Consider the following 13,582-nt stretch of genomic DNA (forward strand, 5'->3'; position numbering starts at 1 on the left):
CAGGCAGAAAACATCTGAACTCAAGACAAGAAGATGTTCAGTTTTAACTGTTGAATAATTTTAAGGGCCTGTTTTAGAAGATCAATGTATGTGAAACCGTTGCTTGGGTCGTCACGTAACACTGCGTTGCGTGACGACGCAAGCGACCAGCTGCTATGCGTCTCTCCCCAATCCTGCCTGTGGCACCCCTCGCTGCTAAAAGCGTGGGTTGTGATTGCTGATGTTTGTTTAAAAGTCGATTAGGACAGGGATAAAAGCGAAGTTTCTGTATGAGGTAACCTACGTTTTGTTACAATTTAATCATGGTTTACTTTGAAAAAGTATTATGAAAATGATAAATAATTGAGGAAAAATCAAGATCGCAAATTAATGTTTAATCAGTTTGCAATGAAATCTCCTATGCAGCCGTTATTTGGGTCGCCATTGTATAGAACTAGGCTGAAGTAGGTCATGTCGCTAAAACAACTGAAAACATTGCTTTAGAAAGGTAGACTTAATGTCTTATAAGTGACTATTGTCCAGAGTTCGTGTACTAACTCTCGTTTTAAGCCGACATAAGTAATTCACCTGTGGTTCCTCTCCCTCCCCTCCCCCAAGAAAAATAAGTTGAATTGTAAGCGTTAACATTTTAAGCAAAATTAACTGTTTCTTGTAACATTTTCGATGCCGGCCAGATTTACTCGATATATTGGTGTACACTATAATTGTGTATTGGAGCTTTTTTATCATTTCGTTTCAAATGGAATTTTTTTAAGTTCGCCTTTTGTATTATAACTTAACATTACAAGATGGTTGCGCCTCATTGTGTAATAATACTAAGTTAAAATGTCACCCACTCTGTGTGGATTTACAAGGTTAAGCCAGAGTATATAAATGAATTGTAAAGGAATATTGCCACGCGACCATCGAAATTTGGTCACGTGATTTATAAAGAAATCAAATAATATTGTTTTTTTTTGGCGTCGTGTTCGCCAAGGAAACCGACAAATTGTTATTTTTTATTGTTTTGTAATTGTCATCAGAGTTAAGGTTAAGAGTGATAGTTTCGCTCCATGTATTTTTTGGAGATTGAACAATAATAGTATCTTGAATTTTTTTTTAATAGAATCTTTTCCACAATGAAATTGTGTTTTGTTATCAGGGCAGTGATAGTTAATATGCTATTCTTTTGGCAATGATAAATATACAAATTATGAGGATACTGGGTAGAATATGATATACAGATATTATCGTGTTAATATGAATCGCTAAATTTATGTCAAGACAAATAACAGCTTGTTAAAAAATCTTCTCGGAAAAAGTAATGCAGGTAAATGTTGGCAGGGCGAGCGGAGCAAAGTACAGTCGAGGAACAAGTACCGTCTTAGCGAATTTTCGTTGAAGTTTCGACAAATTTCCGATCGTTATTGTCCAATCAAAACATAGCACGAGCAATCCGAAAGTTGCCACGTCAGCTTGTAGTCTGTTTGGTTTGATTCTGTTCGGATGGGTCTAATTTAGTTTGGGTTAGTTCGGCTGTACTCGAGAGGTTTGGGTTAGTTCGGATCTGTTCGGATGGATTTGGTCAAGTACGGCATATTTCGGTCCTACTCGGTTTGACTCGGTTCAAAGTGGTTTTGTTTGAATGCTAAACGGTGACTTGACTCCTCGACTGGCCAAAGCAAGGAAACCGCGCCATACAGACTGGAAAAACAAGCTGAGCATGGTTTATATAAGCGTTAGTTTCGGCGCCTTTATATCTAAAGTGAATTGAATAGTACATGGAGATGTTATCAAACGCTTTCTCTCTAGATTAAGAGAAATAAATGGAAACAACAAAATGTTGTTCGTGACGTGAACGTAGTTATACGTTATGCTTGAAAGATGTCATTTTGACATCCTCTTTTTCCTAAAGATCTTTTATAAATGCCGGCGAGCGGGATCGCCTGTCTTTTTCTCTCCCAGACCCCGCTCGTCGCCCGCCTGCTTTTTCGATCGTCCCCACCGACCGAGAGCCTGGAGCAGGCTAGTTTGTGTTCAATTTCGTTTTGGATTCTGAAAATTCAGCGGGATATGCAGAATCAAAATGTAGTTGTGTGACTTTAAGCAACTGGTTAAAGTGTTTAGTCTCGATGGTGAATCGTCATGGCATCGGTTGGAAGTGTGTGAATTATCTGTGCTTGAACAGCGACTCAAGAGTCCTCCAGTTTGGCTAGACGGTGTTTTACGATCCTTTATTATTGCTTGTTTGTGTGGGAGTGCTGTCAAACTTCTCACTCCACACTATAATTGGAACAGTATTTCTAAAGGCCACATCATCAGGCAGTAGTATTTGTATGCGTTTCCTAATTTTGTGCTTGACATTATTATACTAAGAATGTGGTAATTATAATCTGTTTGTCTAGGAAAGGTCAGTTCGTTTCCTGTTTTGTTCACTAAAAATAATGCAAAGCCCATATTAAGCTCCAGTTAAGTTCAATACACCAACTGTTAAGACAGCAAAGTTTTTTGCACCAATTGGTTGATAACTTTTGTTTGAATAGTTTTCACTGACCTTGCACATGAAAGTACCTTTAAGTAGCTTTTAGATGAAGGACTGTGATCAGCGAGTCACTGAAAAATTAGAAATTTATCTAGTGCCACCTGAAAGTGCTGCTCAGTTGCTTTCACAATATGGTTTCCTGTTCGAGTCAAGAGTTAGAAATGCCTTTTACAAGTGCCACCTTAAAGTACTGCTCAGTTGCTTTCAGTTTTATTGTCACACGATATGGCTTCTACGAAGCGTCAATGGAGGGAAATGGTTAAGAAGCACGGTAAACATCAAAGAAGCAAAGAAACAGGCTAAAATTTATGTTGAAGGTCCTTGACACTGCACATCTCTTGTCTATACTCGTAGACTATGCATGAATTACATAACTGCTTTGCTTCTATTGGTTAGTTGTATGAGCACACACAACCACCTGTAGTATTTTGCCAGGTTTTGCCTAGGGTCAACCCGCAAAATAGCCTAAAACAAACATACAACAGAGAACGTTGCTACGAGTCAAAAGTTAGAAAAGTGCCACCTGAAAGTACTGCTCAGTTGCTTTCATTTGAATGGTGACACAATACCGTTTCATTTAAAGACTCGAAAGGTAGAAAAAGCTTGTTTATCATTAAAAACAGTGCACATGAAACAACTGGTCAGTAGGTTTCATTGGAATGATCTCTGCACGCCAGAATTTCACCTTATTATAGTTAACAATTATTCGCCGAAGTGGAGGTAAATATCCATCACTTTCACCGACACTGAGGTGAATAATTGTTTTAGTATATACCACACAAGCTGAATAATTAGCGGACCAAAACGTTATTTCATGTGTGACAAGCGGTCGGAAATTTAAAAATCTCTCGCGCCGGCTATTCGGAGGTGAATAGTACTTGCTAATCACTTCCGAGTTAACCAATCAGAGCGCGCGAAAAGCACTATTCACTTGTGTGGTATATACTAAACTCGAATGCTCGAACTATGCATTACATAATCAACAGCACCGCTGGGAAATACTCCACAGTGGTTTTCAATTTACTGCATGGGTGCAGTCTGGAATGTAACTCGACTCAAGCCTTACTCGATGGCCTCTGGGATGAAATTATAGACTGATTATTGTGGTTATATGCCTGAAGTAGCTCCAAAATTCTTTTCTCCAAAATTGTTTTGATTTCTGCAAGGAAAAACAAACAAGTTGTAAAAGGTGCAAGATACATAACTAAGTTAGTTCCGATATTAATTGTGATGTATTTGGTTCAGCAGATACAATCAGTAGTTTAGCTGCCCTTGGCTTCTTTTTGAACCCAAGTTATTTTTAGGTTTTGTTTTTTCTGAAGACAACTTATGCGGTGTAATATTCGACAAAGAACTTAATTATGCAGGGAGGGATATTGCCAATATTTGGCTACTTTAAGCAAATCTTGAGTGCATTCTTTAAACCAATAATAATTCCCTCTTTTCGACTCTAATGGAAACCAACGGTTAATGGTGGCGAGATACTCGATCGAATACACCTCAGCAACAATATCAGTCTGGTACACAAACGTTTCCCAAAAAAAACAAAACAAAAAAAAAAACCATGCTGTTTACCAATATCTCATATTTTTACCAAGCTTTACTTCTACAGAGTATACTTTTAACTGGTCTATACTAATCTATCAAACTGATATATCAAACTAGTTGCATGTGCCATTGCGAAGCGTTTAGTTGGTGGGCGGTGGGAGAGCAACTGCATGTATAGCAAACAAGGAACTGGCTCATTTGAGTCTGGCTCACTTGAGTGTGGCTTTAGCTTGTGTTCCAAGTTCTGCCCTAGTTCTCTTGATGGACTCTCTCCAGCCTAGCCGGTATGAGTGAACGAAATCATCTCCGTCTTAAATTTAAGGCGTTGCTTTATCTTAAAACGTCAAATCTCTTTTTAACCTCAACATTTGAAACGTTTTCAAGTGTAGCCAATGTTGGAATTTCCCTACCGACCCTGAAACATGTTCAGAATGCCTAATATGGAACGTTACTCAAGTAAGCCAATCACCGGAGGCTCCCCGATCGCGGAGTGGCGTTAAGTTATTCGCCTGGGTCGCCATTATGGCCTCAAAGCATGATGAAGATCTATTTTCTCGTTCCCATATCGATAGATTTTCCGATAAAAAGGCGATGAGAATAGCGGAAATCATCAGCTAGGGATATTGACTTAATGAAACACCAAATTGCCGCTGTTGTGAAACCCATTGAGGCGAAAAAGCCATTTCCTTTCACAAGTCAACTGGCTGGCGGCTGTTCAAGATTCAAATCGATTGGCGTCGCATCAAATCTCTAAAACGTCTGATATTGTCGCGATATTTTACCCTCCAGGTTAAGTTACATTAACTTATTGGCTTGCCGCAAGCTAATTAGTTTAAAAGAGGCTCGTTCTAATGGTATTGATATTGGTTTAGCGAAGTAACTTTTGACGAGAACCCGACATCTAGAAAATTCTTGTGCATTCTTTTGTAGTCTTCAAGTCTTTCATCTCAAGTTGTGAAAGTATTGTCATAGATAACAATTACATACTATAGTAGCCAAACAAAAGAAAGAAGTAAAAAATATTAATAAGAAAAATATGCAGAGATAGCGAAAAAAGAAAAACCTAAACTAAGATGTACTATTTAGAGACAAAAATATTATTTCCAGCGCAATTTCAAGAGTAAGACCAATTTAGAACCTCTTTTCCGATCAACTTGAAATGCTTCAGTTTATTATAGAATGGTAATGCACTCTAATTTCACTAACAATCCAACAGACGACTTTAGAGGTACATTGTAATACATCTTTCACTCTACTGAGAAAAATGAAAAGATCTTAGAATTCTATTAAATTTGAGGTTTTCTGTGTTGCCGTGTCGACTTCATTCTTTTTCTTCGAGGAATTATTCCGCAAATTTCACTGTTTTACATCGAGTGCAGTTGTTAAGGTGTCGTAGTACAAAGGTAGAAATTTTTGTGGGTAGCAATAGCATTCGTGTTGGCTACTTGTTAGTGGTTGTTGATCCGACACTCTTTTTAAAATCGGAATTTCAGTTAGGAAATATATATACGTGCAAGCGGGCGTGTTCCCTTCCGGTTTCTTTTAGTTGTCATGCGTCGCCGAGCAAAAAGGGAAAAACAATTGAAATAAAGAGGTATGCTTTCACCTGATACTCTAACTCGTAGTTGAAAAAGTAGTGTAGTTTTGACATACCTTCTTTGGTAGATTTTTTTTCCTTTTCTTGTTAATCAAGAGAAAGCTGTTTTTCTTCATGCTAGCAGAATCATTCGATCCTCTGCTAGTCTTCGGCGGTTATCAAAAATATTCTTGCTGTTTTGCTGGTATTCATTTGATGGTGGAATGTCGCTAGGTGGGGTAAAGATTTACATACAAGGTCCAAAATAATAAAGCTCTTAAAAACTTTGTGTCAAACCGCTATTTAACTGTTCTAAAATTAACTTTGAATCTTTTAGCGGATGCCAGATATTCGCTTCAAACGACAACACAATAGTGTAAGAGTTATTCTACTTCTTATCTTTCTTCGGCATCGCACAAAAGCTACTTACTGCATAGTTCTATATTCGAGTGGCTATTGCGTCATGTCGGAAAACGTGCTATATATGTGGAGTTTGTAGTTCTTATTTGCTTGAAAAAAAAACTCTAAGTACAAGTGGGCCGCTCTCTGCTTTCACTGCCACCACGAGTATTTCACTATGGAGACCAAACTCATTTCGATGCGGAAAATCGTTAGCTTTTGCAACGACAACAAGGCACTATCTTCTGCGGTGCTTTTCTTCGTTGTAACGAACTTTTTGGCGATGTTTTCCTCCAAGTTTGAAGCGCCCTGCGTTTCGTGCACGGTGACAAGGACTTTGTCAGAGTTTGGAGGGTGTTCTTATGATGCGGTCCCGTTTACGTTTAATTCCTTCAAGGTAATGGTTTGTTGTTTTTTTAAGTGTTGTTGTTTTACATTGTCAATTTCTTAAAAAAGGAAATTCGCCCTCGCGATTACCGATGTGTTTCTCTGTACACGCGGCGCTTTTTTTGGCGGGAAAAATTGTGCGCAACGTGCTTTGCCTTCAAGGCTGGATAAGAGTTGGAAAAACTTCACTCGCTCGTTTTGCCGGGCAGAAGAATGCATTGCTTTTTCTGCTCGTATAAGTTCTTTCGCCTGTGGCCAGGCGTTCGGTCATTTAGTAAAATTCAGTTTCTGTTTTCTCGTGTTTTCTTGTTCTCAAATTTTGCCAAAAATTACTGGAGGCATGCTAACAGCCGTAAGCCGCCTCTGATATTTTTTGTTCGACTTTGTACCGATAGAACTTGTCCAGCTAAGACTCGACTTTAAGACTCGTTACATCAACGGATTGCATACAGAAATATACCAGCGGGATTTTATGCAGTAAATAATGGCTTAATACAGTAGTCTTTGAGTATCGGAAATGTTTTTTAACATATTCGTCATGTCCGGTCGTGAAATATTATTTGCTTTTTTTGAAATATATATCTTTTTCGGAGTAACGAACTATCTATGTAGCGATTTCTAAATGCGAGTATTGAATTTATCTTGATTAACTCGCCCTGTACAATATTTAGATTGTTCTGGAAGAACTTTGACTTGGTTTTTACGTTGTGAGTTTTTAAAACTCTAATTGACATGTATGTATTGTATAAGTCAGAGAGAATTGCTGAATCTAAGGGTTTATTATTGGTCCGTGGGAAAGACACTTATTGAAGTCGCCTTACAAATTCACTTCTTTCATGCATTGCGGAAACAATTGTACGATATTTTTTTTTCAGTTGCATTTAAAGTCAATGATGAAAACATATTAGCCAGTCTCAAGGCTATAGCAAATTTTAACAAGTCTGAATAAATTGTGCTCTCAGTGAAATTGTAGAGCGTTTGGTTTGTTGGCTCTTAACTGGGCTAAAAATCTACAAACGAATACCTTAATTGGTCATGAAATTCTCATATATTTTGAAGCTTCCGGTTAACCACTTTGGTCCTTATAAGCAATACGTTAGATATATGCCTAGTCTAAAATAAACCACTTGGAATATGCACCCATCACGTGGCGTGGCCTCATAAACTCATGTAGTGTCGTCTTAAACGTGACCATCTCTAAAGTACACCAGTTGGCGCGTGCTTCGACACACCATACTAAAGGATAAAATTGGAAATTACGTGAGGAGCAGTTTTAATTAAGACGCGAGTGTTTTTTCACTTAACTTTTGGTAACAAAATGTTATGACGCGACATTTGTTTTCAAATTAACCTTTTCGCGTGCTTCGACACACAAAAGGATGAAACAGGAAAATTAGCTGAAGTGGAGTTTTAAAGCGCGCGTATTTTCTTTACGTTTTGTACTTTTTCCACAAAATGGCATGGCGCAACAATTTTGTGAACTTGACCTTTTCGCGCGAGTAAACCATTTAGAATCTTTGAGCATTGTGATTTCTGTGGTCGCACCTCAATTAAATAAATCTTTCTTTTTCTTTTCTGTGCGAGGTGTGCGTTAATTAACAATTGTACTTAAGTGAATTTGTGATATTGCTTGGGAATTTTAACGTAAGATTAGGAAGTGGTTACACCTTTGTCAGTTTTTACTGACGATTGACGTAAATAGCAAGTAATTAGAAACTTTTTAAACGTCTGATGCTTTGAATCGAACACGAAGTAGGCGTAAATTGGGAATCCTTTAAAACAATTATAGCACCGCTATTACGCAAGTCCGTTTTGTATTTTTTTTTTTTTTTTTTTTTCACTTTGATATTGCCTTTGTGTGGCAAGTTTTGTTGTCGTTTGTCTTTTCATAGCTCTTAACGCGACAACAGAGGTGTGAATATTTCATTCATATTTAAATACAAAGAAAAAGATATAAATAGATTTAAGTACGTTGTTACGTTAGAATTAGAAAACCAGTGTCGTAGAACAATGAAGGAGCACAACAAAAGAAGAACACTTTCAAACCGCTCAAGGCGTCTAGTACCTTACGTGGCACATGTGACGCATTCTTGTCTGTTGAAAATGTGTAACTTAAAATGCCTGGAATGTGTTAACTTGGAAAGCATTGTTCCGTTCTGGCTTGTGGCGTAGAAAGCGTGGATTTACGATTTGAACTCCAAATTTTGTAGCACACGCATAAAGCTATATGTTCGTTTCTTGTGCACACTAATTCGAAGACTAATGGTTAATTATCCATGCACTAGGGATTTTTTGCTTCGACAGCTTCCCTCTTCCGTAAATGCAGAAGGAAATAAAACAGCGCGTTGATGACATAGGAAGAAAGACAAAAAGAAAACTCTTGCAATTTATCATTCATAAACGCCTATATCTTTAGCGTCATGGTTATTCTAGGCAGCTAATACCAAATTTAAGTTTCCAAACTATTGTATTTTCTCATCTTTCTCTCTCTGATATACATGTAAATAAATGTGCGGCATCGTGATGACAATTTTTTTTATATTTGAACGTTTTATGACGCGCAAATATTGTAAATATAGATCAGGTTCTTATAAAGTTAGTAGTTTTAAAATTTTTACTTATTATCACATTGTTGTTAGGTTTTTCTTTTATTTTATGCACGACCCCACAAGCTTTTAGCTTGAAAACTCATCGTTGTGAAGTAAAGGCTTCCTATCCTATCCTATCCTATCCTATCCTATCACTCCCCGTGCGCGCACCATTTGTTTTCTTAAATACATATTTTTTTCTTAGGAGCCACTGCAGAGAAGAAACTGCCTTGCAAAATGGTGTTGTAGGAATTTTCAACTAAAAAGGAATTTCCATGTTTTTCAACTAACGCGATTCTGGAATATTTTGTTTGGTTGTCTTCGCATATTCCCTTGAAAACCAAAAGAGCTTTAGTTGCGCCCGCCCCACGAGTCTGTTTTGATGGTCTGTTCTTCAACTTTATTTTGCATTGCTTTACAGGCGGGATCTCCTCGAGCGCCGCGGAGTCCCAAAGCGCAAAGAATGGAGGACTCTGGTTCTCCTTTGGACTTTGGAAGGGCCCCAGTATCTCCGTCCACTGTTGAACCCGGTCTGAATTCGGAACCTCCTCCGCTTAGTGGAGTGGATGGCAACATTAAACAAGCCTTTGGCGACCGCGCAACCAGTAGGAACCTAAGAGATGATCTGCTATTGGCTGCTGATAATGTCACTAGTGCCATGTCTTCGCTTGTCAGAGAGCTTAACTCGGGTACGTGTTTATAAGTTTTTCGGTGTTCAAAATTTCAGCTGATGTTTTTGGGTTTCGATGCTGATGAACCTAAAGCAGTTTAATTCAAGAGGATGCTGTGCTTTCCAAGCGTTTTAGCGTTGTCCTCACCTTATGCCATCAAATCCTCAGGGTAGCGAGCTTGTCTCTAACAGGCCTTAGCGTTAATTGCTTTGTAATTGCTTTGTTTTAACAGAAGATGAAGATGAAATCCCCACTTTTCCAAACGGCAACACTGATGATACAGACTTAGAGGCTCTTGAACAACAAGTGAACCAGATAAGAGAGTCGCTGGAGTCCCATGAGGAGAGAGCCAACTCCAATCTGACTAATGGCGACATCACCATGACAGAACCGTCGGAAAAGGTAATTCTTCACGGAGCTAGTAGAAGTGGGAAGAGCCCGAAGGGTCGCCGAGCAGGGTCCGACTTGGATACGGACACGGACGAAGACGACTCGAACGCTCGCCGAGGAGATTACAAGAACTCGTCGCGTGCTCAGACGACGGATGACGAGAGTTACATTCAAACCGACGACGACACTGTACGAACAGACGACGAAGATATGGAGTGGCAGGAGTCGATCAAGCGATGGGTCAATCGTTAGATGATCGCGAAAAATCGATAGACAGTCGTATATTTTAGATTATCGTGAACTTATTTTTGTACTTCTCATATATACTATGCCCGCAAAATTGTCAATGTAGGCATTTGTGAAAGGCTGGTCCGTTAGTTCCTTAACATAGTGCAGTCTTAGACGACTCGCACCGATGCAAAAGGATGGCATTATGTCGTCAAAAGAGTCGTTTATATATTTTATATTTGGAAGACACGGGCTTTACCTCAGGAACAAGCCTTACCTAGGCTCGCCTGCCGTTTCTGTGGGAGTGATACACGAGATTCTCATGTGAACGGCCGCCGCTTAGGTTATTCAAGGAGAACTGAGGAAAACATTTGTAGGCTCCCGTCAGGCGGGGTTTTGGATGTAAGATTATTTTTTTACAAACTCACGCAACTAACAATGAAAAGCTTCAACCGTTTTCACGCGGTAAATAGTTTTTCTTTAATAGTCTTGACAACTTTTTGACATATTTTTGTTGGTTTAGCCTTCGCTTGACCAATCAGAAACAAAGTTAAAAATAGCTCGATGTCGCTCATTCCTATCTGAGGTTGTTTCTTTTGTAACAGACAAAAAGACGTAAAAGGTTGCCAAATTTAATTAAAGAGAACTTGAACTGCTTAACGAAGAGGTGCTAAGCATTGTTAAGTATTTTATTTTTATTTGTGAATTACCCTGGTATAGTATAGCTTCTGAGACATCTCGACTCACGTGACCTAAAGCCTTCACCCCACTGCCGGGGGAAGGGGGATGGGCCGCTTGCGAAATCACTCAGAAGCAATTGTTTGTTCTTGTTCGTTGGACCATGATGAATACCGTTCAGTTAACGGATAATCGATTGCTTTGGGCCTTGGTGATTGTGATCAAAGTACAGTTGTAACCAATGTCATAAGTGAAAATCTTCCGAATAAAGTTTAGATCAGTTTTCTTTAAATTTGTTCATGACGCTGATAATATTTCTCTCGATGCAATTTTCATACTGTACTCATATTCACCCACAGTCGAACCTCAACGAACGGCAAACCCTTGCTACAACGGCCACCTTTGTTTTATATCCGAGAGGACTATCCATAAATTCAGTCCTATTTTAACCTTTCTACGACGGCCACCTCTTTGCAACGGTAACGGCAACTAAAGCCCGTCCCAGCTACCAAGATAACCTCTCGACAACGGCCAGTTAACGACTGAAGAACGAAAAATACCCAAATCCATTTTTTTAATATTAAATGAACACGAAACTTGATCTGTACCAGGCGTTCTCCACGTCTGTTCTATTGATATGTTTTGATTGTGTTACGTATTTATGTGCTGCAATAAGCATTGTTTTTTTTTTTTTACAGAATAGAAATGTTGCACCCCGGAACACAAACAAGCGTTATATGGTCTTATATTAAACCTCTACCTCCCGATAAAGGCCACATCTCTACAACGGCCATTTTCGTCTGCCCCCAAGTTGGCTGTTGTGGAGAGGCGCGACTGTAATTTAGTCTAATTTATTTCTGTTCTGTTCTTATTTAACTCCCTAGCCCTCCAAACTGCAAAATATCAACCACTTTGAGTTTGCTGGTGTTATATTTACAAATCGATTTTCTTCAGAATGTACAAAAGCTAAGTTCTAACTTTTAATTGGTGCAGAGAACAATGCTGAAATTTAGCCGTGAAGCAGATGATGGGGGCATGGGGAAAACGAAGCAAAACAATGTTGTTTATGTAGAGTTTATTAGGGAGAGGGTCCTCCTCCTCGATTTTTTTTGAGAGGTGGGGGCGGAGGTACACAGGCTAAAAGTTCGGGGAGAATCATTTATTTATCATCGAGTTTCATCCACCGGGGCTTAAAAACTGTACAAAAAGTGAATAATATTTGAAGAAATGACCCATTGTGTATACTTGGCCCATACGGATTCACGTGGACTCCTTGTAGACAAAGAAAATGCAAAACGCTCTCAGAGTAAAGCGTGCAAAGGGTGTTGTCGTGAAAATTTTGACGTTTTTGTTAGCTGATTGGTCTAAACGTATTTTCCATATTCATATTGGCTATTGCTGATCTGAGGTGCTTGTTTGTCATTTTGAGATGCTTGTTGTCGAAGCAAGATGTGTAGTTTCCTTCTACGCGACAAGCTAATTCTTACTTTGAAGAAGAACTGTCGACCACGTTTGGGAAAGGACAGTCGGTTGACACGCATTTCTGTCAATGGTTAGTATCAATTTCTTTGCATTCTCACTTCCTAAGTAATATATCTATGAAAAAATACCGGCGTCAAGTCCTACCACGCACGCTTGTCAGGCTCCGTTTACGTTTCGTGTTGAACTTAAAACAGCCTTATTAGTTTAGTTAAGGAACCATGCGAGACGCATAAGTTCATAGCAGGCTGTTTCGATGAGAGTTTGGCTCTTTTCATGAAAATGGCGTTTCTTTGTCGAACTTTTCCTTGTACTCGCGTTAAATAATTCCTTGTGAATTCTTTTGTTCCACGTTTACTCGTTTGTTTCCACACTTGGCTTTGTTCCTTGCGCCATTTTTATCTATTCTATTTTCAGGGAGTAAACCTCTGACGACAGGAAACTCGGTAAAACACAAAAAGATCTAAAGGATTCAAGCAGGGATGATGAAGATAAAGTTAAGAATATCATTTTAGAGTTTGGTTAAATTGAAATCTTTCCGATTAGAAATGGCAGTTTTGCATCTGAAGAAGGCATATTTGACTTCAAAATTTCATAGTCTAATATAAGTTTGGTTGTTAAAAGTTTAATTTCGGGCATCATTCGGGCAAGAACAAAAAAAAATAAATTCGGTAATGAATGTTAATCATTTCTGCCATTTTTGCCAGAAGGGTTTCAACCGTTTTCGAGTTATCTTTTGGCACATGTTTTCAAATTGTGGGGAGTTTCAATTTCTTTGATCGAGCGATCATCAATTGATTAAATCAAATTTTATCGGTCGTCAATATGCATGCTTTACTACATGTATCTTCCCAAAGTCGAGTATATATATATTTTTTTCTCTCAAAATTCCAAATTGTGGTGGAATCAGACTCAACTCTTCCAAGTTTGAAAACATGTTACGAAGCGATGACATTTGTAGAGTATTTTAAGGTGGCGCTGCGTGTTGAAATCAAACCGTGATAGCAACTGGCCATTTGTAACTATTTGTTACTTTGATCATGTCAATCACATCAAATTCTGTGAGCATGAAATGAAGCCTGGGCAAACATTTCAACGTTTGACATTTTAGTTTGCC

At 38.6% G+C, this 13,582-nt stretch overlaps 3 protein-coding genes across 6 annotated transcripts in view; 2 read left to right on the plus strand and 1 right to left on the minus strand.

The window, feature by feature from the left end:
* Positions 1 to 7,792, minus strand: part of LOC145481893 (uncharacterized) — a 287,663-nt gene extending 279,871 nt beyond the window's left edge. The window contains exon 1 of the mRNA XM_081460455.1: positions 7,783 to 7,792. The gene's annotated coding sequence lies outside the window, so the exon portion shown is untranslated. The remainder of the gene's footprint in view (positions 1 to 7,782) is intronic.
* The window catches only part of LOC145481845 (dystrobrevin alpha-like), a 37,122-nt gene extending 25,265 nt beyond the window's left edge, over positions 1 to 11,857 (plus strand). For 2 of the 4 annotated variants that reach the window (XM_081460400.1, XM_081460401.1), the window contains 2 exons: positions 9,441 to 9,708; positions 9,923 to 11,856. In XM_081460400.1, the coding sequence (XP_081316526.1) occupies positions 9,441 to 9,708; positions 9,923 to 10,332 (678 nt within the window). In that variant the 3' untranslated portion in view covers positions 10,333 to 11,856. Of the gene's footprint in view, positions 1 to 3; positions 6,221 to 9,440; positions 9,709 to 9,922 lie in introns of those variants that run through there. The other 2 variants (XM_081460399.1, XM_081460403.1) reach the window with 2 other exon arrangements.
* The window catches only part of LOC145481889 (lactadherin-like), a 490,145-nt gene that overhangs the window by 33,995 nt on the left and 442,568 nt on the right, over positions 1 to 13,582 (plus strand). The window lies entirely within an intron of this gene.

The sequence above is a fragment of the Orbicella franksi genome, chromosome 3 (assembly GCF_964199315.1).
Source record: "Orbicella franksi chromosome 3, jaOrbFran1.1, whole genome shotgun sequence".
Taxonomy (NCBI): Eukaryota; Metazoa; Cnidaria; class Anthozoa; order Scleractinia; family Merulinidae; genus Orbicella; species Orbicella franksi.